We start from the raw sequence: 26,826 nt of genomic DNA on the forward strand, positions 1-26,826 counted from the left end.
GAGTCCTCATCTTGCCTGATAGTTTCAAAAGTTTCAGGAAGGGTAATGCCACTGTCTGCTTTTGATAAATTATGACAACGTGAAGTACGTGCTTTGAGCTCCACTGCAGCCACTGGATTTGGAACGTAGAAGATGACTGAGATTTTTGATTGTTTTCATGTGGGGTTTTGTGTTGGGTTTTTTTCAAATTGTAAATGCTTTAGACCTGCCTTCCGATAAACCTTTGACGGAAGCTTGCAGGTTGGCATTTTTCACTTCAAATGATGGCATGAGAAATGTTGTGCCTTTAGCATAGGGTTGATGAGTTAGTCTATATCAAACACTGAAACTGAATTACAATCTAAATCTATTTAAATCCTGTCTTTGTAGCAGCACCATATCATAGCAACTACTAGCAACTGTCCAGAGCCTTCCTGTAAACAGTTCCTTTGCTACGCTGGAAGTTTCTTGCTAGTTTAGTTGAAGGAGGAATTAGATTTGGCTGGCTCTGTGGGGAAGGGTGAAACTTGAAGGGAGTTTTAAAACTTATTTTGAGACAGGTACCATGAAGTTATCTTGTTCTTCTTTTCAGGAATGTCACCAGAGATGGCTGCTGACACTGCATTAGACTACATGAAGATGCGAGTTGGGGGACTAGGAGGTGTCATTGTTGTTAACAGTTCAGGAGAGTGGGCAGCAAGGTTCTCCACTAAGCAGATGTCCTGGGCTACTGTAAAGGATGACCTGCTGCATTATGGGATTTATGCTGGAGAGAGGCATACAAAATCTGTTGACGAAGCACTTACGTCTGAAAGTGAGGGATTCTGAGAATGAAGAAACATCAACTGAGGAAAAGTGATCTCCAGTTTTTGTTGGAGGACAGTGACAGTTGATTTAATCTTTCTGAAAAATCTGTACTTTTGATTGGTTCACAGGCATTGCCACATTTACAGTCAAAATGAAATATGGACATAGATCTCCAGTGGCCATGGATACATGTATAGTGTTTAAGACCTTCAGGAAGTCAGGAGAGCCTCTCTTTCTAGATAAGAAAGAGAATGGTCAGTGGGTTTCTTGGTTAGCATGCCTTTGTCCTACATTAAAGGGAGCCGGAGTTTCAGTATTAGATGAACTCCTTTCTGTGCCCATTCTCAGAGACTGCTGCCAGGATGATTTGAGACATGAATACCTATTAACTAAAAACTGAATTTTGAAAATTGCATCACTCTCCAGAGTCTTCTGAGCAGTCACCCATGATAATGAGTGCTAACTGTCAGTGAAATACCACCGAGCGGCAGTGAAGAGTTAAGACTACATCACTGTCACAGGCTTGAGATAACGATCAGGGGAAATAGTAATGAAGTAAAGAAAATAACTTGTCTCCAGAGATGGGAAACGTGATGCTTTCAAAGGAGTTCTTTTTATTCCATTCATTGACGTGAGACTTACAATTAAAAAACAGATCGCAACGAAGTAGGCTACAGTAGTGAACAGCAAAGATATTACTGACTTGATATCTAGGGTAATAATAAAGAAGGTCATGATTTCAATAAATATAAATAAACCAGCAAATTTTGCTACTCGAATACAAAGGTGATAGGCACCTTTTAAGTCTAAACGTGAGACAGATGATGATTAACTGGAAAAAATAATTATCTACAATCAAGTGATAAAAACAAGCTATACTAAAACAAAACTGCCCCTTAACAAGCTTCTTGTGTGAAGTCAATCATTTTCTGGAGAGGTTTTCTTGTTAAAAAATAATTGCTGTTCTGCATTACCTCTAATACAGTTTCTTCATTAAGATTTCGTATTTTTAAAAGAAAGCAAAATTTCTTTTTCCTTTTTTCTGACTTAACTACATAACTTTTGGGGCTAAACCTGTGTAATAATTTTATGGATTTTAGCTGGTCACTAGGTTTCCTCTGTGGACAGATTTGTATGTTATAATTGCCTGTCATCATACTGTGGAATGTTCCCTTTACAAGATAACACAAATAAACAGCAAAATTCTTAAATCATAGTTTGAAACGAACCATACCTGTGTCTCAACTACAATAAGCCATGTTGCTGACTTGGCTCATACAGAATGGTGAGGTTGTCAAAGCTGTCTAACCTGCTCTCTAGTTTGATCCATGGTTTATTAAGACATTGCAGCTGACGGGGTGTGGGCAGCAATGGTTCAGGAGTAGACGGCTCATGCAAAGGATAACTGTGTACTTTGTTCCACAGGAGATCATGTAGAAAATGCTACTATCTGATCATCAGAAGTTCATGGAACAGTAACAGTATGTAAGATGCGCTGATCTGTAGAGAGACGTGGTCTTCTTCTGAGTAAGAATTAATTAATTTCCCTTTCTGTGCATGAGATACCAGTCTTACAGGGCCAGGCTGTTCTCGGGATGGGGAAGGGGTGGGGGGTGGGGGGGGCCAGGGAAAGCGGTATTGTCTTAGCTTCATTTCCAGAATATCAAGGCTGTGTGATTTTTGCGGTCAAGGATCTGCTTTGATCATGTCACCTGTCCCTGATTCAGGTGGTGTCAGATCAGATTCAGGACAGGCAATAGAAAATGTGATCTCCGTAAGTTCCACCAAATTTCACTTTGCAGCATTGTTTTCATGAAATTACTCAGTTTTACTAATGAAAAAGAATCACTTTTGAAGGATGTTTCTTAGAGCTAGATGGTGATACATAGGAATGGATGCAGGCTGCACACAAGAGAAGAAGAATACAAATACCGTGTCTTGTATCTGTTTTATCAGATTAAAGACTGGTGGAGGGCATGTTGCTAGTAACCATTCCTTCGCTTGCAGTAGCAGGAGGGAGGAGCATTTAACCCACTGCTACCACAACACCTGGTGTATCATCTTGGTCAAGCTCTTGTTTTTGTTATGTTTTCTGATTGCTTGTAAGCCTGTTCTTGTCATGCTCCAAGTTGACCAAAACCCAAGTGATGGTTAGTATGGCAGCAAGCATAAGCTAATGCCCTCAGTGGATGGTTTATTGGCTAGGGTTTGGCACGCCACTAACCTGGATAGTTGGCTTTTGGTTAGCTTTGAACAAGTTCACAGCTGCCCAGAAAGTACCATCAACCATAGCAGCAGTACAGATAGGATCTCAGGACTGTCAGAAGGAATAGTAAATGGTTACTGTGCTTAATTCACCTCAGCTGTTCTCAGGAATATAATGTAATAAATTGCTGGCACTTACAAGGAGCTTTATCCTATATAGGTTCTTATATCGCTCATCACCAGACTAGCTGGGCACCTTCCAACAGTGCATTAAGCACTGCGACTACCATCTGGTCTGTATGATTTGTTCTGTTTCACCCGCTCCTTGGTAGTGTGCTTTGTATTCCGTTCTCATGAAAAAGTATCTGGTTTTCAAAAATATGCATGTGCTGCTACGCCTTTCCAGTTCCTGTGGAGCTGGGAATGAAGAAGTGTGCCTTGCATATGGATTGATGACATTTGATCATCCTTAGGCTGGAGCTTGCTCCGCAGTTCAAATGCTGGCAGCTCAGACAAAGCACTGGTACCAGCAGTCAGGCCCACATGCTTTTATTCCAGCTAGCTGGCTGCGTCGGTGCTCCTCAGAAATGTATGTGATTTCCCCATCTAATCTGGACAGCAGGTAGACCTCTTCTAGGACAGTGTTCCCCATTCTTACAAGAGGGGTGTCGTGGTTTAACCCCGGCCGGCAGCCAAGCACCACGCAGCCAGTTACTCACTCCCCCTCACTCAGAGGGATGGGGAGGAGAATCTGAAAGGAATGTAAAAGTCAAGGGTTGAGATAGGAACAATTTAATAATTTAAACAGAATAAAGAGGTAAGAACAACAACAATAATAATAATAACAATAATAACAAAATAGAAAGATGGGGGAAAAGGGGAAAGCAAAAGCCGCGCACGCAAGCAAAGCGAAACAAGGAATTCATTCACCACTTCCCACGGGCAGGCAGGTGTTCAGCCAGCCCCAGGACAGGAGGGCTCCGTCACGCCTAACAGTTACTTGGGAAGACAAACGCCATAATGCCAGATGTCGTGTCCCCCCCCCTTCCTTCTTTCTTGCCCTAGTTTATATACCCAGCGTGACATCCCATGGTATGGAACACCCCTTTGGCCAGTTTGGGTCAGCTGTCCTGGCTGTGTCCCCTCCCAGTTTCCCGTGCCCCTCCAGCCCTCTCGCTGGCAGGGCCTGAGAAGCTGCAAAGTCCTTGACTTGGTATAAACATCACCCAGCAACAACCAAACCCGTCCCTGTGCTGTCAACATTGCTTTCACATCAGAGCCAAAACCCAGCACTGCACCAGCTACTAAGAAGAAAATAAACTCTATCCCAGCTGAAACCAGGACAAGGGGGATGACAGCAAATGGTCGGGGGTGGGGTAGACCTAACTTTCAAGGGAGCTGGAGAGCTGAGGGTGGAACAGTTGTTTTCTCTCTCTACTCTTTCAGTTGTGTTCTTCAGCTGGAACAGGATGAGATTTTGTTGCTGATGATGTAAGAAGCTGCCGATGTTGTGCAGGGCTACCTCTTTTTAATATGCATGCATGTCCTCTGACCATTGTGAACGTTGAAAAACTACCCTTTATAAGTCTTTTAACAGCTTTTATAGATGTAGTTGAAAGACGCTGAACTTTAGGGGGATACCAACAGCAGGATTGCGCAGTTGTGTGCTGCTGCCATGTGCTGCTGCTGGAAATGAGCCTCTAACCCAAATGGCTGTGACCTGGATATCAAAGGAGGAAAGTTGGAGGTCCGTTGCCAAGAAACTGAGTGTCCTTGGCATGTAGCAAAGCAGCAACAAGAGTTTTAATTATCTAATTAAAGTGTGGCATCCCATTATTTTCTATCATTTAGAAAGCCAGTTGTGAATGTTGTCCTGTTTCTTTTTTACTACTCTGTAGAAAGGGTCCCTGACCGGAGCAGGGCATACATATCAAAGCCAAGACGTTAACAAAAGCAGCAGAGTGGCATTGATGTTGCTCATATATTGTTCGTTCTGTGCAACTTTTCCTTCTTAATCTTTGCATGTTATAAGTAATTTAAAATTGTTCTGTAGGACATCAGTCTTTGGAAATTTGGGGTTATTTTTTTCAGTGTTCTACTTTGTCCTACATTTTAGCTCTGTGTCTCCGGGGTGTTTTTCATTGACTTTGAAATCTATCTTGGCAAACTTTAATGGCACTTGCTGTTTTGCTTTCTCTTCTGGTCTGCTTTTCCTTTGATATGCTCTGATAAATATTTGCTGTGGGACAGATTTCAGTCTTGGTTACATCAGTATAAATGAAAAGCACAGTCAGTGAAGTCCATGATTGCGCTAGAGAAAGTGAAATGAGACACAGGCTCGCCTGTCCAAAGCTGGTAGCTCTGTGAGTATTGAAACAGCTTTTGCTAATGAGCGAGTAGAAAAGAGAGAGGACGGCGAGCCTGCTGCGGGGGGGCACTGCGTGAGGCAGGGCTCCAGTCTCCGGCAGCGTCGGGGTAAAGATGATGCCCAGGGAAATAGTTAAATATGCACACTGGGAAATTATTAAGTCTCAAGTGAGTCACATAAAAGAATCTTAAGATCACACAGACAAGGCGAGCTAAAAGTCATTTTGTTTTAGACATGTAAACCACAAAGGAGGGGAATAATTTTCCTTTCTACTGTGCTCCTTACGCTTGGTTTACTGGGGGCAGATAGATACCCTGCAACATTGTGTAAATGAGCTTTGCCAGACCTGGTCACATGTGCTTTAATTTCAGTTATTTGGAATGTTCTTGCCCTTTGGCCTTTAAAATTCTCCTTGGTTGGAGCAATAACTTGTTTTCTCGCGGTTCTTCCCCAAGTCCTTTTCTGCTGAGGACAGGATGGGTTATGATGTGGTCTGCGTGGGCTTTAGCCCTCCAGCCCTGCACTTTTGCCCCTTTACTGCTAGGGCTTTACTAAAACTTCAGCTATGTAAATGCATGGTAGCATGCAGCTTATTAAATACTCAGCTGCTTCCAGCCTTAATGGGTCTGCCCAGTCCTGCCTGCTTAGCGGCATAGCAGGCTGCACGCTTAGCAACCCAGGCTGCCGGGAGTGCATCGCCCCCATTAACCACCCTCCCTGCTGAATATAGCAAATATTTCCAGCTTTTTCTGATGGTGTACGAAGCCTTGTCTGAGTCCAGGTGTAGTTGCCACCTGCCAATCGCAGCCTGTGCTAACGACTGTACTACGAGAGCGCCATGCTGGCTAATACAGGAGACAAAACCCAGGGCAGTCAGAGGTGCTGGACTCATTTCTGCAAATACTAATGACTGCCAAGCAAATACACATACCAGCAAGTGTAAATCCTGTTGTTTTAGCACTTGCTTTTTCTAAGCAATTTCTAAATGTTCACTTATTAGCAGCTTCTAGAAGAATTCACAAACTGCTTCTCTTTCCAGCTGGAAAAGTGCAGTTTGCTGGGACATGGGTCCTCTCATCCTCTATATGTGGAACTCCTTTGCTGCATTGGAAGAAGGATACAGCCAGTATTTTTCTCCTTCCCTGTATTACAGAAGATAATTTGTGGTGGTATTGGTTGGTTATTTTTTTCCCCCCATTGATTTTGTCTTTTAAAAGCCAAAAAAGGCTCTTGTGGCTTTACTGAGGCGTTTTTATCTATCTTTTGTCTTACCTCAGGTAGCTCTTCTGAGATCCTTGGGAGTGAGCGTGGCTCAGCTAAGCCTCTAGTAAGATAATCACTCAGAAATTATAATATTAGGGAAAATGAGTGGAACATGAAACTCAGCACGTTTTCAAGTATTTTAACCCAGAAGGAATCACAATTATTATCTAGTCTTACTTCCTAAATAAACAGGCCATAGGTCCTTCTCTCTGTTATTTCTCCATTAAGCAAATAATTTCTGTTGAAGTATGGTCTACTCTTGCCACAGGCAGAATGAAAATGAGGATGCTGTCTGGGAGAAAACACGAGAACTGCTTTTTAAATAATTCTGTTTTAACACATTTAAGAAAAAAAAAAATGTTATCGTGGCAGATACCCTGGTGGCTTCTGTGCTGCCACCAGGCTGTGCTTGAAGTCTCCATGGGGTGAGGGTATCTGCTAGAAAATAGACCTGAAATTTCAGATCCGAAGATACACAGTATATATTTTCCTGGAGACAAACCTCCAGAAGTCCTGCCTATAATGGTAATATTTATATAATAGTTCAGGTCTTCAGAGAAGTATACAGAAGCTGTGAACTGATCTGCGCAGCTCTTCAGTGGAGCTTATTATATTTGAACTGTTTTATCTCTGGCGAGCACGCAGGGAGATTAAACAACTACTCTGGAGCCACCAAATGCATCGGAGGCAGGACCAAGATTAGAATATTGATTTCTGGCCTCCACAGTCCCAGGCTCAGTTCACTACATTATGTTGTTTTTACAGATAACATTTAGACAAATAGATCTTGACATATCAAAAGCTCAGTAGCCTCTCAGTAAATTGAGCAGGGCTTTAACTGTTCAATTCCTGTGATTTGTGCGTGCCTCACACTTGGTCCCAGTAATCTCAGTAGCTATTCTATATTTACAATGAAACCCACTTGTATCCTGAAGCATACTAGACTTGTTCTAGCCTTTTAGAGTAGAAATAAGCCTAATTATGATACATTTTCTTCTTGCCAGATTAAGATCTGCAAATACATTACTTCAAAGAAATTCTGCTTCAATCCGCTTTAAAAAAAACCCAAAACATATTGGTGGAGATTCTCAGTCCTAACCAACCGTAGCTTGTCACTCTTTCTGATTTTTTATTTGAGTAAGAAGTCAGAAAAACGGAAAAAGTCCCACAGACCCCAAGTTCAAATCCAAGTGCTTTTAATGAAATCACCGAATATCACCTGAGGATGCTTGGTTTCTGATACCCAAATGCCAAAGAAAAGGGAAGTATGTACTTGAAAGCTGAAATAAATTCTACACAGAATAGTTCAGGTATATTTGTATTAGAAAACTTGTCTCCCCATATCTACAGTGGTGTGAGAGTACTGCCATTGCTACAACCCAGGAAACCTCCAAACTACCTGAGCTTGCTGAGGTGTGGACCAGAACCTTTCTTCCACATTTCTGAACTCCAGGTAACGAAGGACCCCCCTCACTCTTATAGAACCTACCTGAAGTTTGGCAGTCCTGCAAAAGCTGTACTGGTGTTTCAGATACATCAAGTTATCTAACAGCCTTCTCCACCCTTCTTTGTTACTCGATGCAGGAGCACGATGTCATTTGTCAGAGCACCAAAACTGGAGACATGCTGAATATGTGAATACCAAGGAAGTGGTTTCCTTAGCAATAACAGGCATGTGAAAGTCAAAACTTCCTTTCCTCCTCATGTGACCTTTTTCAAAGCAATTCAGCCTGGGGACAATAGGAGTGAATTCCAAGCACCCGCAGTGTCCCTGCACCGCTGGGCAAAGATCTGCCAAAGGGCCAACATATCTTACCTTTTTGTTAAGGTAAAATTATATTTCTCTTTAGATGTTCTTCACTAGGAATTTGGTGCGTTTATGTGTGCAACACGGTGTTTCCTGAAAGCAAAATTGCCTGATGCCATAGAAACAAATATATAGAAGATAAGTAATTTTCTTGCTGAGTAATTTTCTTGCCATTGTGCACCAAAACTTTTGTTATGCATAAAATCCAAAGTCCTTTCTGTCCAGAGGAAATAAGGGCGTGAAAACTCTTACCAGCTTGACCTCCCTGATGACATTTTGCCCATTGCATAGAAGATGATAATCACCACTCCTTACGAAAACTCTTAAGGGAAAAAAAAAAAAAAAAAAAAAAAAAGAGAGAGAGGGAGATGCTTTATGAAGGCAAATAAGAGGAAGATGACATTCATCTCACCCATCCTGTGCACTAGTGCAGTATAAGTCCTCTGTTACTATTCTTATCCTGAATATTTGGTACAGCCTTTCCTCATCCCTAATGAGACAGCAATGATAGCCAGAAGTACTTACACAAAGTTGCCTGTCCAAGAATCCTGAAGTATTTTCTAAAAGCAGCTACTAAATTTAAACCTGAGCTTTCTATTGAGTTAGGGAAATATTCTTTCCATTTCTCCAGCTGGGGAGGCGATACAGCAGGTAGTTGTCAAAAAGCGCAGAGAAAATTCCTGTTGAAGCTGGAAACGGTTGTTCAGCATCCTTTCTGTATTGCAGCACGTGAGAAACAGGCTTGGATTCCAGAAACTCAAGGAAAGGTCTGGTGTTACAGTTCTCCCCAGCCTCATTGTTTCTGGGCCACCTGCACACAGCCCCTTGCTACCTGCCTTCCTGCCCACCCATGGGGCCTCCACTCAAATACCCGGTAATTAACAGAGAAGGGATTCTCCAGTTCTCAGGGACCACTGATTATCATGCTTTTAGTCACACATGCTGTCGTTTGCTTTGGGTTTTTTTCCCCCCAATTTCAGCATTTGGTTTTAAACTCTAGAGGAGCAGAAATTTTCAGAAATAAACGGTGCAATGCGGGTAGCTGAGTTTGGAGCCAGTCCCATCAAGCAGGAGAAGAAATCTGACAGGAGACGGTTCCTCTGCAGCTTTCTGTGAATCCAGGGAAGGGATGTGGCATGGGTTCGGAGCCTTGACGTCTGGAGGAAAATAGGCAAGCCATCTGCTCCCACAGGTGCTGGGCATCAGTGCTTTGTGCCAGTTACACCAAGGCAAAAGTTATTGTCTAGCCAAGCATTCATGTCCAACAGAGTGTGTAAGTACCTGCGGTGAGTTGTTGTAAGAAATCCCAGCCCACTCTTGGCAAAATGTCATACCAAGCATGTTCACGTTTAATGCCAGGAGCTACGTGATCGCGGTGGAATATTCATGTGACTTCTGAAAGTGGACTGCCACAAGGATGCTTGGGGAAGGATGTGGATGGGCTGTTCTTGTGGCCGGGAGACTTGGTGCGCAGTAGCAGCCTCTGCCGCTAATAGTTCAGTGCCCAAGGGGATGGCATTCAAACCACTTTCTCATTACACTCTCAAAGCCAAAAGGCAGGCTTTTGAAACAGGGAAGGTGAAGTAAACCAGACACAACAGTGAACAATTGCCTTGAGTCTTCCCAGACACAAGACATCCGCCCTGCACAGGGCATGAGGAGTCGGAGAAACGGGACCGTGCTTCCTCTGGAGGAGCGAGTGAGCAGTGGCCAGGTCACGGCTGCAGCAGCACCACTTCTTTTGCATGGCGCAACGTGGAGGTGGGCTTTCTGCCATCAGGAAGCTTAGGAAGTGATTCCGTAAGCCTCAAGTACCACATTACACAGGCTGTGTGAAGTACAGACCTGGAACGGCTGTGAAGCCAAAGACAACGGAGTGCTCTTTATACAGTGACTTGGCGTAAGAAAGGACTCGGAAAAAGGCTCCTGCCTTTTTTTCTGGGGGGGCAAAAAACGATCAAAAAGGTATAGGAGCAGCCCAGAAAATGCTCTCCAGCAGACAAAAGATGGCAACAGGCTGCCCACAACTCCCCCTCCGACAGTAGCTGTATAGGCTGGATCAGAGTCGAGCTAGGCAGCACCTGGCACCAGAGTAATAACTAGTGAACTACTGCAGTACGAGCAATGCTGATTTTATTATATGCCAGCGCCTGAATGAGTAATTCAGGATTTGTTCAGCTATCTCCATGTTGCTGCTCTGTGGGCAGCACTTTCCAATCCCCCCATCATGCATGGGGCCTCTGGGAGGCCAGGGGGCCAGGGCTGCCACTGGCTCTGAGAGACCGGAAAGGTACTGGGGGTGCTGGGATGGAGGTGCGCAAGGTGAGGTTCCTGGGGACAGGGTTCCTGGAAGCCGTGGGACAGCATGGGGCTCAGGAACGGTGTCCCCCTCCCAGCAGGATCAGAGCAAAGCAGAGGTCCTCCAGCTCCCAGCCTGCTCCACACCGGAGGATGTCTCTGGGGCCAGGCTGGTGATTTAGGGAGGTACACATCAGCAAGGGGAAAAAGCAGCTTTGGCCAACGCTCCAGCTCCCTCAGACACTGCTGGCCCACTACCATCCATGTGTCTTGATGTCAGCACATCACAGAACCACAGAATGGTCAGGGTTGGAAGGATCTCTGGAGATCACCTGATCAAATCCCTGCTAAAGCAGGTTCTCCTAGAGCATGAAGCGTTCAAATGCATTTCAAAGGCTAGGGGTCTGCAGTGGGCTGGCCATGGGGACCAGTTCCCGGTGGGGAGGCAGCACTGGGCGCTAATGAACCCACATTCCAGAAGGAAGCACACGCCGGTGCAAAAACCAACAGCAGCAACAAAATGTGAAAGACAAGAGGGGTATGCCGGGGGCTAGGAGTCTTGGAGGAGTAGAGATGGCAAGGGGGACTGGCACCAAGCTCTCCACGTCTGGCTACAACATTAATTGCTGGGGCTCAGGGAATCGTTTTCATATCAAAGACTAATATTAATGTACAGGCTGAGTGCATTATAATTGCCCAACACAGAGCAGACTGCAAGATGTGTGTCACGTGCTGTGGGACTAGGCACTATTTCCAGCAATGCCATAGAAGTGTCATAGGATGACACCCTCAGCCACATGTTGCTAATTAATATTTTTTTAATTCCATTTTCCTTTGTTCATGTGAAGACAGGCTTTATTTCTTATTTTATTCTTTTATAAATTTCTTTTTAAAAATTATTATTATGTGTCATTTAGGTCGATAAATCAATTTGAAAAATTACTTGACAAATGTTTAAGCAAAGATTCTTTCCAAGCATGTGTTCCTTTTGGAGAAAATCTGGCCAAGTATCTTCCGACCTGTTCCTTCATAGGAGAGATAATACGGTCAGGATATGCCATCTCCTCCTGCATAGTCCAGTCATTTTTTTTCGTTAGTTCTTGCATGATTCAGTTTTACAATTGCTCCCATGGGTCATAATAAACCAAGACATAAAGAAAATATATTCAGCATATTTTGAAAAATAACAAGCTGTATCCTTTACAGGAAATGTGGGTTAAGGCATACTATACAAACTTTTGTCGTGTCCTTTAATCTCTCTTAACAGGGACATAGTTTAGCCATGCTGGTTTCTTCAGAGCATGTCCTGATAGGACTTAATTAATAAATCAGATTGCAGATTCTGTGACTCCTAGAAAATGTCCAACAGCAAAGTCACTTTGACAGAGCTGCTTTTCAACATATTATCCTTCTGCTGAAAGATCCCACAATGAATCCAATATTTGTCTCAAGCACTGAGGAGAGCAATGACCTACTATAAACAGCACTGCCTGGCAGTTAGCTTGTCATCGTTAAGTTACTGCCACAGCAGCTCGTTCCCAACCTTGCTGAATGAACACAGGCACTAAATCATTCAGATGATGGAAAAAAATGCAGATTCTGTTCAAATCGATATACTATGATGTTTCTAGACTTCAGCTTTTGCATAGTGTGTTTTAACAAAACTCTGCCTTATTGTGCAAGCTAAGGCAGTGCTATATGCCTTCGTACAGAAATTTTCCAGCTATTCCAGTACAACAGTGCTGTCAGTTTAGTGCACTTTTGAAACCCACTGTGAAAGTAATGAGAACCAAGCAGATTGTTCTGGATTTGGAGCAGCTGCTTTAGGTGAAACCCCCTGCAAAAGGAAACATTCCATGGCTGAGAACAAGGGCAGGATGCAGAGGTGAGGGTGGGATGCAGAGACTAGGGTGGGATGGCAAAGGTGAAGGTGGGATAAGGGCCGGTGCAGACACACAGCTCAGGTGAAAGAGGTCTTTCACCAGACACTGGCCGCATCCTTCCTCTCGGCACAGACACACAACCTTGCCTCTTCACAGGGGACCTCTAGGCCTTTTAGTGTCTGAGAGACATCTCTGCAGGAAAACAACAGCGTGCTCCAGAACTTTCCTGATGATAACCTGAAAACATGCAATTGCCCATAAAACATATTTTCTGTTGTGAACAGCTGAAGGACACAGAAATTCAGCATCTCTGCTACTGCAACTACTGACACCTGAAAAACAGGTTCATTACCAGTTCTACAGCTGTAACAAGAGGATATAGATCCCGTATCTTTGGTTTCACTTGTTCTTGGTACTCATCGCGTGATCAGGCAGGTTCATTCCCATTTCTGGTTCATTCTTCCTTTGTTCCGATCTGTCCCACAGGCAGTGTTTGGGAAGGGTACCTGCCTCTCCAGCACCACTTTGCAACACCAGATCTCCCAAGAACTTCACAAAATGAAAATAAATGGAAGGAATGAGGCAGATTTGGGGCAGTTGGCAGGGGTGGGAAGTTAGGGAAGCACTGTGGATCAATGAATCATCCTTGGGAGGAGCAGGTGGAAGAGCTGTCATGTGACAACACAGTGATGCAGGTCCTGAAGTGATACTCAAGCCCCCTGTATCCTCTGTAGCTGACACTACTGCTGAAACCCACCAAGCAGACCTGTTCTTGTGCTGGTCCACCTACAGAGAGTAAGCTACTGCTACAAGCAAACACACGGTGCTTCAGGTGGCTGTGGTTTCTATGGGGAACCAAAACATTTCAAGCTGGATCTGCCAATGTCATATGGGTATTGCTACAATGCTTTGGGGTTTCCTTCTCCAATTTGTAAAGAAAATTACTTGTAAAAGCTACATTAAAAGAAAGCCACAAAATCAAGCGCTCACATTTTATGAAATACAAGAATTAGTTACACTCTTTAATTCAACGCTTTTTTGTCTGTGCGTGATACAATCTTTAATCACACTCCACGAGCTAAACTTGTAAGAAAAATGTTACTGCTTACTTTTACTGGTAATTTATATACGCTAAACATGAATTACATGTTCAGTGATTTAATAGTACCAAACTAATAAAGTGATAAAATATTGCAGTGTTATTTATTTGCTCCTCATACTGTACTTACTCTACTTACTGTACAAACATTTTAGTGAACAGCATGGAAAGCCTGGAGCTTGAAAGCATCTTTTGGCAAAAAAAAAAAAAAAAGACTTCTAGTTGATGAGAGAAGTTATCTCAGAGAGAAGCAAACGCTGTGGACTAATTACTTTGCTTTCTTGTCCCAGATATTCAGCTAGAGAAGAGAAGCTTTATGAAACCCTATGGTAAGTGTGAACTAAGCAGCTTGTATTGCAAACCAGAATTGTTACTTCATGCTGTTTGATGGCACCTCCGCAACATACACAGGGCCCCAATTCTTAAAAGCTCATGCACAGCGTGTCTGTTAACATTATATACATTTACCAGCACAAGACCATACAAATATGAGTAAATCCCAGTTCTTGCAGTATGGTATCCCATGTTCTCCCCTCTTTTGTTTCTGTATTCACCCCTAATGCCAATTTTAATTTGTTAGGACATTATATGTTAAATATTTTCTGCTCTGTTCTGGTAGAAGGTGCAAAGAGCTACAGACATTTACTATTCTATTACAATATTACAAACATGTTTTAAATTTAAATAAATATGTAAGATCTTGTACCAGGAGAACTGCTGTGTCTTCAAAGACGTTAATTAGAAATATTTGTAGTTATAACCTAATTGTTTGCCTCTGAATATTAGATTTGGTTTTTTACTAATATCGAGGGGTACTAACTTAATTGTCCTGTTGCCTTTAGCAAGACAACTTAAGGAAAAAATTCCTCTGATACCAGATTGGCAAAATTAGGCCCTTCGTTCTTTAAACAATGATTCAAAGTCACATTGCCCTTATTGGCCTTCAGTACTAAAGATTTTCCTCATGCCTGGCTTCACTTTGACTTCATGGCTAAGGTTTCAGCTAATGATGCTATCAGACAATAGCAGAAAGCAATTCAAAACAACCACTGGAAAAAATCCCTAGCCTCTTCAAAAGCTGCTAGGTTGGGACAAAAGAAGAGCTGTAATACCCTCTGTGAAGCAAACACAGGCATTGAAGCTATCAGGCCTATACTCATACATCAGTTTGCTCACTACTCATTTAGGGGTTTGTTGTTTCAAATGTAAGTTGCAAATGGTTTGATAACATTACCTGAAAACAAACAGAGCTTCTGCATCTTTTGAGAATAGGCTATGGTCTTTTTTTTTTATTATTATTTTTATTTTTACAACCACAGTATTTCTCTGGAATTAACCGTTGTACTGTCCAGTGAAGCTCACCACAGATAGTAAGCATATGCTGTCCTGGTCAATACATTATAACTAGTCATTTTGTTAGGGAGCTCAGGTCTTTTTTTGTTTGCATATACTCCTTTTACTATGCTGTACAGAGTTAAACTATGGTATTACTAATTATGGAGAGGGAAGAGGATAACTAGTAATACCGGGGATATTATGGGCATCCCTGTGAGACAATAAATCGAACCATATCAGTCAAGAAGAATATTTTGTTATAGTTGAGATAACAAAAGTCTAAAAGTCTAAAAATCACTTTTGAGTAAATTGCAAAATAGTATTTTCTAAGATGTGTTAATTTTACTTTGAAATTCAGTGCAGCAAAAAATGCAAGACAATATTCCAGTTACTCTGATCATTTTCTTTGAAGGTTAAACATTACATACTGCTCCCTAACTGTAACTCACTGCGTGCATAGTAGAAGTACCACACTGGACATCTGCTGCTCTCCTCTTTGACAGCGAGGCCACTTTATAAAGCTGTCTGCTGTGCTTTCAGAGAAACCCATCACTATGTTCCAGCACTGAAGACAATAGGGGAGGGAAAAGATATAACCTCTCTTGCCCAAATGTTATATATTCACACTACATCTCCTGCAGATGAGAAACCGTCATTACAATTAAGAAGAAAATGAATTTTGGAACAGTGTATTTTTCTGAATTATTGTTTCCATCAGAAATGAAGTCGCAGAACTGCCCCATCTTAGTATTATTCATTAAGCAGGTTCATTATGGTTCTATCTATCAGCCAAACCACATCAGATCCTCTTGTGCTAGACATGATAAAACCAAGAGCTGTTCTGAAAGTTGGACTATGCAGAAAATCATTTTGTACCGCTGAAATGTGTTGCTTGGAGGAGTGCCTAACTTTGTAACTTTTTTAGTACAAACAATTTTGCAGTAAGAAAAATAGCTTAATATTAATTTCACCCAAAAGCTCAGACTATATAGGTCCACGCTACTCAGAAAAAGAACGTCAGCGAGAACGTGTTGCTTGTCTGGGACTGGAAAGAGCCAGAAAAGAGGCAGAGACAAGCAGCCGCAGCTGCAAGGGAAGGGTGGAAAATACTGCCTGAAAGAAACATGATTAATCTTTCTGGTAGAAAACAGACTGGAAGTAAGCTAGGAGTACTAAATAAGTACTAAAGAAGCTATGTTCTTCTACAACGAAGCAAAGCTTTTTCAGTGACACTCCCAACTCTACCCTTGACTTTGTTTTGTAATGTTTTCTGTGAGGCCATAAGCACTCGCTCAAAAGGGATTTGAACCACATTTCTTGAGTTTGGATCAGAAGAGGCAAGAAAATATCACTGGTTTTGCCCTTAATATTGTAGTGTGTTTGTCCTTCCTTAAAAACTAAATTAAAATGACTGTGCTTTTTCTTCCTCCCAACCTCCCACACAGCAGCTCTGCTGGAAATCGGATGCCATGTAGGGTAGGTACCTCTTCTTTCCAAATGACTTGTTTAATCTCCTCCTTCCCTTCTGTTCAGCTTCTCTTACAGTACAATAAACCCCAGGCTTTGTCCACCAGTCTGTGTGTATACACTAGGTCCACAACCTTGTTTGTAGTTCTGATGACGTCTGGGGAGAATATATCAACACTTTTTCATCTCACTACAGCAGTGAAAGTGAGTAAAACACAGTTGTTTTGTCTTTGAGTAATGGATTTGATGAGGAAGTTATCCTGGTAATTAAAAAAAAAACCCAAACCACCCCAAGGACTCTGAATAGCTTCTCTATTAATCACTACAAGGACACCATTGACTTACTGTGTTTGTGAGAAACATGCCTGTAACAAAGTAGACACCATTTTTTTTCTAACTCAAAGACCATTTCATTTGGCAGAGTCTAATAGCTTTGCCTCACAGGTATTACAGTAATAAACTGTGACTGAAAAAAAGTTAGTAAATATAACCCGACACATCTTAAATATACGATTGAACTTTACATGTTTACCAAGCTATTTTAAGTGTAAAACAGTAATGTTCAGCTCTTCAAAGGTCAGCAAGATTGGGCTAAACCCAGCCTCCTGATTGATCCATCTGGGTGTTAAAGCCTGCTGAGAGCTCGCCATGGATGGAGTTAACAGATGTCAGCTGAGCCAGCGGTCCCATCCCTGCTTTTAGGCCTGTGGCAAATGTGAGATGTAATGCTCTGCCTGTGAAAGCAGCTTAGGTAACGCTTTTTCTCATTTTTGAAACAGTTTATGAGCAGGAATGTGGCCAATGAGTGGCAGCTCATAAAGGCATTGCAAATCACGTATGTATCTCCTGTGACCAATGGACATCTTATTTGACTCACATATTGGGAAGTGGGACATAGCTTTTGCAGGAGGGGTTGATTTCTGGGGTATGGATCTGAGTGACTCCAAAACTTTTGCTCTGCTCTGCTGCTCAGATGTGGCTGAATCCTTAGATAACTATTCCAGGTATAAATACTAGATGTCGTTCCTTCAGCACCTTTTACAATTTGTCCAACTCGAGTTGTAGGTTGGTGGGAGCAGGACTGTCCTGAGCAAGATGTTTGTACCAAAATGGTGTGCCCAGGCTCCATCTCCAGACTTGTACCTGGCTGTGACAGCAATACAAGCCTTGCAGACAATAATAACGCCTGAACTTCGGGGCTAAAAGCCCCCCACACCATACCACGTTGGCTCAGTGGGTCAGATCTTAATTGAGAAACAGAAATGCAGCAAAAAAATTAAGTTAAGGCAATGTTTTGAGATACACAGGAGAGGATGCTGGTACCATGTGCTTATGCAGTAATACCCAGCTCTCAAGAGAAAAGGCTGAGAAAGAAGGACCTCCATGCCATGTACGGGAGAAAAATCCAAGTTCAGCCAAATCTGGTTTTGTTCATTGTAATACTGATGACTCTCCCACAGCCACAAGACACAGTATATGGCATACAAGCTGGAATTAGCCTCTGTTACTCTTATATCTATGGCATGGGACTCCTCCTATGGCAATTCCCATTAAAAGGCAAGAGTCAGAGATGTTCTTCCCAGGCAGGAGGAAGCCCACATGGGCTAGCCACCAGAGTGCTCTTACTGCCAGTGTTCAAACTAGCGACAAGCAACCGCAGACTACTTGTCTGCCACTGTTAGACACTAAGGATTGAGAGGAAACATTTAAGGAAAATGTAATGAAACTGGTGGAAATAAAGTGGAAAGTGGAATAAAACGCAACAGGGCTTTGCCAAAGGTAAATTTTGTCAGGGAATCCCATCACCTTCTCTGAGAAGTGATGTTCTTGAATAACGAAGACAGAAGATCCAGCATCACTAGACCTCAGTCAGCATTTGGTACATGATTTCATGGAAAGTTGGTGAGGTGCTGCAGGGTGGGTGAGAAGCTGGCTAAAGGGAGGTGCCACAAGGGAACGCTCCCCCGCAGAAGGAAGATCCAGGAGCTGGCATTACATGTCTCTAAAGTTTAACAGGTTCATCCCTGATCTTGGCACTAAATTATGAGGTATACTGGTTAAATTTCCTGATGGTGGGTCTGGGCAGGACAGCCAGGAGAAAAAAGGATGATCGCCCCAGAAAAATTTGCCAGAACTTGAGGACTGGAATTACACAACAGAAGTCCAAGCAACAAGGTTACATATTTTGAGATTAAACAATAAATACAGTTTTGCGGTGTGTAACTGTGACTTACTGGGTAGGATTGAGTGGAGTGTATTTGTGGGTCACCAAAGGAGTGTAACATCGGCATGGGAAAGGCAATGAGATGCCAAGATGGTGGATTCATCACCGAATTACCGTTATTTCTTCTGCTCACTCCCTGGGTATGTAAGGGACGTTACAGTCCGAAGCCGACGGAAGGTGCTCGTCAGAGGAGGCCTGTGTCCGTGGCAGAGACACCGCTGAGTGCGCGGTGGGGGCTGCTCCGGGCCGCGCCACCTTCTCTCTGCACCCCGGGAGGGATGTCACTCCGCTTTCCCCCAAGCCCTTTTTGCCGCCTACCCCTCCCTCTTCACTAAGAAGGCACCCGAGGAGACAGGCGAGGCGCCGCTGCAGGCCGGGGTGCTGGCAAGGGGCCAGCAGGCCCCGCGGGCCCGGGCACCCACCGCCCGGCCGCACCGCTGAGGGGACATCGGCCGAGGCGCGCCGCGGGCCGACGGGGCCTGGCAGGGACGCGCCGCGGCGGCCCCCGCTTCTTCCCGCTCCGCACGCCCGAGCCCTGCGAGCCGCCTCCGCCCCTCCCGGCACCGGAGCCGCAAGCCAGGCCCGCGGCTGCTGCGCCCACCCCGCTACGCTGCCGGCCGGCGGCCGCCCCGGGTCTGCGCGCCGCGCGCTGGGAGGCGGGCCGCCTGCCCGCTGCTCCCCGCCCCATTGGCTCACCCTGGGGGGCACTCCGAGATCCCCGGCGCCTCATTGGCCGGGGCTGCCCCTTTCCCCCTAAGCTAATTGGCGGAGCCGTACGGGATCCCCTCCGGCGGGAGGGGCGGTGCTCGGGCGCTGGGCGGGGGCAGCCGGGCGGTCACCTGCGGCCGGGGCGGCCCCGCTCCTCCGGCTCCGCAGCAGTGGGAGCGGGGGGGGTACCGGGGGCCGGCGGCGCCGCGGGGCCCGCGGCCGTGAGGGGGAACGGCCGGGAAAGGCGGGAGAAACAAAGAACATGGCGAGGGGAGGAGGAGCCTGCGCCCCCTCCCCCGCCGGGAAGGGCGCCCCGGGGGCGTACAATGCCCGGCCCGGCCCGCCCCAGCCGCGTCGGCGCCTGGGGGCGGCTCGCCTCCCTCCGCCCCCTTCCCCGCCCCTGTGGCAGGGCCCGGCGGGGGACCGGGCCCGGCCCCCGCCCCGCGGGACGGGACGGGCTGGTAGGCGGCGGCCGGGAGCGGGGCCGCTGCCTGCCGCAAGTTTCGCCCGGAGCGGCAAAGTTGGGCGCGGCGCCGCGGCCCGGCGGGACCCGGCCAGGTGAGGAGCGGGGGCGGCGGGCCGGGGCAGCGCGGACGGGCCGGGGCACCTGCGGGAGCCGCGCCGGGCCGGGCTGCGCTGCCGGGCGGCTGTCGTGGGCGAGGCGGGCGCCGGCCGGGGCCGCAGGTGCGGCGGGACGGGACGGAGCCGCGGCAGCGCTGGGCGGGCGGCCGTGCCTGGCGGGCCGCGGGCAGCCCGACGGGCGTTAAGCGGTCCCCGCGGCCGGGAACTTCCCGCAAAGTTTGCAGGTTGCCTGCCCTGGTCCTGCCTGCGGGGCGGCCGGCGGCGTGCTGCTGCCCGGGGCACCGGCCTCAGGCCGGCGGGCACTGCCCCGGCTGCCGGGCCGGGCCGGGCACCTCCCCGCACTCCGCTCCCCGCTGCGCGGGGCGGCCGAGACACCTGCGGGGCGGGCACCGCTGCCCTGGCAGGAGGAGAACTCTCCAGCCCGGTTTTTTACTCGCATCCGCACAAAGTGCGACTCTCCGCTGTTTTCTCTCAACTCCTACGTAATTCTTCAGCTCTGCTCTTGAGCACATCTCGCCCGTGTCAGAGTGATTATAGCAGTGTTGTCGGGCCTTGGTCAGGATTTTGGTCCTTTCACTTTGTACCCAGATGGAGATTTTTATATTTTTTTAAACGCGCTAGTGATTTGAGTGTCCAGTTCGAGAGGTGATTTAAATGGATCTGTACAGAGTGCCAGCTTTTCAGTGTTAGTTTTAGGATGGCTTGAGCTAGTTACCTGAAATTTGGATTTCCAGAAATGTTTAGAAGTGAAAAGATATATCTTTGGGCTGACTAAACCAATGATTAATGTGTTCATAATGAATTATGCTACACTCTGTGTGTTGCTGTCCACCGCACCCCCCCCCCCCCCCCTCCAGATTTACATCCAGGCAGAAGAGCTCAGCTGCGTATCAAAAGCCTTTTCTCATTTTCATGTAGTAAATTATTAGGCTTTCAAAGTGTTCTTGCTCTTTTTCTTCTCCCTTCACTCACACCCTGAACAGTTGAAATGAAATTTAGGGGAGAGGAGAGTGTCTCCCTGTACTTGGTGAGACACAAGTAAGACAGCGATAGGAAAGCTGGGAGCATAAATAGCTATTATTTTTTATCAAAGGTTAATTAGGTATCATCTTTATATCTGCACATGTACGTATAGGATAGGTAGAATTTTAAGGTGAAAGTGGCACAGCAGCTTTGGAAGGTACTGTTACACATCGCCCCAACTTAAGAAGAATATCTCTTTAAAATGTGTTGACATTTAATTGACCTTTGAAAGTTCATTCTGTTAATCATACTCAAAGCGCTAAAGCTATGGTTGACTGATCTGGTGTTCCTACGTTCAGCCGTGCTCAGCATATAAATTCTGCAGCATAATTGCTACTTATTGAGCAAGAGTTTCTTTTCTTCTCCAAAAATGAGAAAGTTTTGATTCGCCTCCGGCCGGGTGCTAGGGGTAGAACTGTGAATCCAAATGCTTTCCTGCCATCAGTTGTTGTGGCGGGTGTGGCCCCCAGCCAGGCAAGAAATTCCTTTGCTGAAACTGTGTTTTTTCTCCTTCCTGAGGCCCTGCATAAGGCAAGGTAACCTTGAAGGTTACCTCTGTGTCTCCTGCGAGTCAAAATGCAATGGCTCACTTTTTTTTTTTTTTGTTTTAAGCTCTTCTAAACTCCAGCTGTTTGGATGGAGAAGGCTCAATTGAAATGGGTTGATCACAGAAGATAACATGCCCCCCTCCCCCCCCCCCCTCCCCCAAAAAAAAAAAAAAAAAAAAGACCCCAACTTTGGCTCTTAAAGTCAAACCTAGTACATCTATGTTAAAATGCGTACTACCTGCTTTAGGGCTGTTGTCCATAGCTTGTATAGATACCAAAACTCATGTAGATACTGAGAGTGGAAGCATTACTTACGAGGTTGCTGTCAAAAGATCTGGGTAAAGATTAATTTCTGCTGTGTTCACTTTCTGAAGGATGGGTTTCCCAGTGAGGTTAATGTTGCCAGCAATATTTTTCATGTGTTGAGACCTCGTGTCATATGTTGAATTTATAAGTCGATCAATTTTCTCGTGGGAAGTGAGGGAAATACTAAATGTTAAATGCAGTGTCTGTGATTCCTAATAGGTTATTAGCTCCGTGCTGTTACCATTGAAAACTTATTAATAGCTCTTACTCTTAATTATAAATCTACTTATAAAGTTAGAGCCCTGGCAGTGCTCCTGTACTTTTCTAAGCTATTTTTTCAATGCTGGTTATGTAGCTGAAATCCTTTTCCCTAACCGTGCAGTCAGATATGTTGTTGAAGCTGCATTTGCAGCCCAGTAACTGCCCTGCCGCTCTGTAGGGTTAGGAGCTGGGGGGGAGCATCTGAGGGAGTGTTTTCATCAGGGCTGTGTCCACCAATGTGCAAGTGCTTTGAATACTAAGAAGAGATCCTGTGGTTGAGTTTTGTTTATTTTAGTACAATAGATACAAGCGCTGCACGTGACTCATTTCACTGAATCTTCAGAAAGCTGAGTGAAGATAAATATGCCAACAGCATGTCCGTACTTTCTGTAGAGTTGACAGACGGAGGAGGCAAAAAAATCCAAGGTAGCTTAAGGGCTGGAGTGTGCAGATGCCTGAGCTGCAGCTGCTCTGATGCCCAGTAGCCCAGAGTTGGCACCTGTTCGGTCTGTAGGAGCTGCAGGGAAAGGCCATGCAAGGTGTCTTCTGGCCACCTTGGAGGACAAGCGGAGTGCCTCAGCTGGCCAGCGGATGTGTAGATAGAGATCCACCATGCAGGTCAGCTTTTGTAGAGGCTTGGGTCTTGAGTCTAGCTGGGTGAAGGTGTAGATCCATTTGTGTTATTTGCAGTTGGAAACACTGTCCTGGAATGAGATGCCTGAGCAAGGTCCCCTTTTCCAAAGGCTCTTCTTTAGGTCATCTTGCTGATTTGGAGGAGTAATTTGAATGTGTTGCTCTCCTGGGTGGCAGGAGCACCTCCTGGGCTGAGCCTCTCCTCTTGAAATCGCTGGACAAAGCATGGATGGCATCACCACAAAGACATAAGCACATTCAGCGGGGTGATGAAAGCCACAGTTTGGTTTGTGACTGAGACAGACGTAGGGGGGATTTAAACCAGAATGCTTCTTGTCCTAGTGTTTGTATTGTACAAAAAGTTTTCTGGTGCAGCTGGTCCGTTCCCAAACTCCTGATCTTATTCTTGGATTAAAGGACAGATCTGGAAGTTGCACTTTGAAAAGTACATTCCTGCATTTTGGTGGTTAGGAGTGACAGGGCAAGCAGGGGATTTGAAGACCACGTGAAGGCTTGGCCACGCAGTACTGGTTAAAGCGATGTTACGAAGGCTTCAGTGTTGGTACATGTACCGGCTGGCAGAAGGTTGTGTGCTTGGAGGGTGGTAGCAGCTGAGCACAGATGTCTATAAAGTTTTACTTGTATCTAAAACTCTGTCAGGCAACTAAACCCTTGAGGGTTAAGAGGGAGAGTCATATGAGGGTGGTGGTTGGTGTTCTTCCTATCTGCATTCCTAGATTACTCTGAGGAGGATAATGTGAAGTCATTTACTGAAGATTATGGCATTGCATGAAAGGAATGTAACATCAGCCACACGTGAACAGAAACAGGCAAAGCTCATTCTCAGCTCTGGTTTGTTAATCCAACCATTTACATATATAACGTTTTGCACCTAAAACTTGTGCTGTATAAATGTACCTTTTATAATAACAGAACCTACCACAGCAAGTAGATTTGGCAGAGAAAAGTTCCCCCTTCTCTCTTAAATTCAGGTGTGTAGAAGATAAGTTTGACATTATTCTCTAAGAGTACTTTTTCCTGTGACACTTAATGTTGAATAAAACAGGATGATAGTGTGGTCTTGATTAGCGTTCGTCCCACAGATGCCTTTCCTTTGTAACCATTTGAAATTTAAAAGAAGCACGAGCTGGAGTGCAAATGTAGATGGGTTTAGTTGCATTTTAACATACTTGCCGGTCAAGGTGAGCCCAAGCCATCCTAATGTGACATGCTTGACATAATCCCAAGAGGATTAGTTATTAATACATTTGAAAAATAAAGTCTGGTCTTGCTTCGGTGTAGTTGTTTGTTGGGTTTTTTTTTTTTCTTCCCTTCAATGTCATGTGTTCTAAATTAAAGCTTTTGTGGCAAGTTGATTATAAACTTTCTATGAGTCTAAGCAATTGAGCTGTTCTTGGAGCTGTCAAGATACGTTCTAATTGCTGTAATTTTTAGCTGACTACAAAAGCTACATTTATCCCTGGGGGTTTTCTTTGATAATAAATATCAGACAATTTTTTTGGATAGGAAACTGTTTTATAGGTGTCCTTCTGTCCCCTTTTCTGTTCCTTTTTTGTAACTTCTGTGCAATTATTTCTGCTAACAGGAGCAAAATGCAGTTATGTCACCTGTTTGGATCTGTGTTGAGTGGGGGTAGCACTTAGAGTAACTTTCTGTGACATACTGGAAATTTTTGGGTGAAGGTGAGGAAGGAGGATAATTTTAAGCTCCCAACACCTGAAGCTAACAGTAGGATTTCTTCTCTCTTTGTGCCGTCTTCCTGTCTCCATCTCTTGCACGCAGCTCTGTCTTAGCTGTTCCAAGAGGAGGCTTGCTCTGACTTTTCCTCTTGTGGGACTTCGTAGTGTGTGTGCCTTTTGGCATGTCAGTGTTGATTTCTGCGTAGTTGTTTCTCGAGCAGTTTGATGCTTCTACAGTGGCTTAGTTAGGACACTTACACTGGTAAGCCCTCGCCTCTTCCTTAGATGGTCAATCTAATGCTTTCTCCTCTCTCTTCTCTTTGTAGGACTGGATTGTTTCTCTCTTCAACTTCATGGATGTTTTTCTCCATGTGCACATTTAGTCTCTTGTAGCTTCTGCTTCTGGAAGGCTGGGAGGAAAGACCTTTTCACACTGGTGAGAATACAGTTTAAGAGAAATTTGAAAGTGTAACATTAACAGGGTTCAGGTCCATGGCCCTGTCAGTATGATGTAACCATTTTATCCAATAGGTCAGAGTATTTAATTACAAACTGTGGGAACAAGCAAGTGTTTACCTTGAGGCCTCATTCTGTTTCCTCATGCCACAAGCCTGGTCGTACTCAGGGAAAGGGGAGGCTGTTGGAAATGAATGAAGAATGGGACTTGAGTAGGTGTATTGCCCCGTCTGTGTGTGTGCAAAGGTTAATGCATTTGCTGCACATGAACTCTATTTTTGTTCTTAAATGTTGCTGTTATATTTTACTTGCATAGTGCTATGAATAAACAAAGAGTTTTCTAAATTATGTTAGCACACAGTGGTGGTAACAAAGTCACATTATATACACTTTTAGTGGATGTATTACTTAACATAGTACCCAGAAGTTCTCTTGCATCTAGCACTAATTTCTGGTAATGTTTAAGTACCTCTGGGACAAGAGTAATCAATGCATTGCATAAACTTGTAGGTAAAAAAGTGTAAGCTGAAGCCTTGCAGACTCCTCTGCAGCACCTGGGGCTTGTGCAGTTCACTATGGAGCACGTTAATTAAATTTGTCTTGTGGTCGGAGGCAGTATTTGTTTTGATCTACTGAGATGAAGGACAAACATGATGATTGTGCTAATTATTCTAAGAGTCTTTATGTCCCAGTTGCTTGTTTGAGCTCTGTATGAGTGAGGGAGTGATGGGAGGAGAAAAATTGCCTTTGCCGTATTTGCGAGGGAGTTGGGATGGGTGCTGTGTCCTGGCTATGGGCAAGCAGAACAGATTCCTGCATTAATTTCTTGGTGCTGAAGTCAGAAATATGAGGGTAAACTTGTAGCGTATGAGCTGTGGGTCACTGGACCAGTGCAAGGATCAGAGTTCAAGTCTTTGCTTTTCTTCGAGTACAGCAGGTTATAAAATACATTTCCCCAGAGAGGTGACTTTAGAGCAAATTACCTGAATAAAGGACATGAGATCTAAGTTAGGAGACAGTTCAGTTTGCAAAATAGAGGACAAAAGCATTCTAAAAATTGTTGGAGGATGTTGGAGCAAAGTTTTGTGTTTGAAGATGGTTCTGGTCAGCCCAAATGTATGTTTGCTCCTGTGTGCAGGGATCTCTGATATGGACCACCTGCTGCCTATAGCATGTCCCCTGTGCTTGTTCTCACTGCAGCTGTATTTCACCTTCCCTTTGAATATGGACAATGAGGCTGAATATGTTGTGTGCTGTAGGTAGTCTGTTCATGCTGTTAAATCTAAGTAAATGTTCTTTGCTAAGCGTGGGATCTGATATGTTACACTCTCTTGGGTAATGCTTTTCCCAGATAACCATGAGGAAAAAGTTATTGCCATTAGGGGCTGTTTTCTTGTCCAGTATGCACTCTTTATATTCTTGTATTGACCCAGTACGTGGTCTTTGTATTTATCTGAAATAGAAAACCGTCAGCTCAAGCGTTCTGCATTGGGAACTGACACAGTAGTGCACACTTACGCACAGCTTCAGGCTGGTTGCCTGCTCTGCTCCACAGTAGAACAGCAATTGTACGATGCTTCGCTCTGCCAATAAGTAGGGTAGTGCTCTGAACCATCTAGGTATCATCTGCTTCTGCCAGCTGATACAAAAGGACAGTTAAGCCTATTGCACCTTCTTTTCTGGACAATACTTAAGGTTTGTGGGCTTCACAGTGATGCCCTTGTGACACTGAAGTGTGGAGAACACTGTACTGTTCGCTGATTCTCTAGCAGAGCATAAATAGCGCTGATATCCCTCCTTTGTCTTCACTTGTTGCTGGAGTTGGTTGATTGGCACAGACGATGTGTTTATCAAAGGCCATCCTCATTTCATGC

General features: G+C 44.7%; 1 protein-coding gene across 8 annotated transcripts in view; it reads left to right on the forward strand.

Annotated features, from left to right (window-relative positions):
* Positions 1–26,826, forward strand: part of ASRGL1 (asparaginase and isoaspartyl peptidase 1) — a 93,284-nt gene that overhangs the window by 34,932 nt on the left and 31,526 nt on the right. For 5 of the 8 annotated variants that reach the window (XM_080388789.1, XM_080388783.1, XM_080388787.1 and 2 more), the window contains exons 7-8: positions 572–20,001; positions 24,823–24,932. In XM_080388789.1, coding sequence (XP_080244915.1) covers positions 572–807 — 236 coding nt within the window. In that variant the 3' untranslated portion in view covers positions 808–20,001; positions 24,823–24,932. The remainder of the gene's footprint in view (positions 1–571; positions 20,002–24,822; positions 24,933–26,826) is intronic. The other 3 variants (XM_080388785.1, XM_080388784.1, XM_080388786.1) reach the window with 3 other exon arrangements.

This window comes from Falco punctatus, assembly GCF_963210335.1.
Source record: "Falco punctatus genome assembly, chromosome: 5".
In the NCBI taxonomy this organism is placed as follows: Eukaryota; Metazoa; Chordata; class Aves; order Falconiformes; family Falconidae; genus Falco; species Falco punctatus.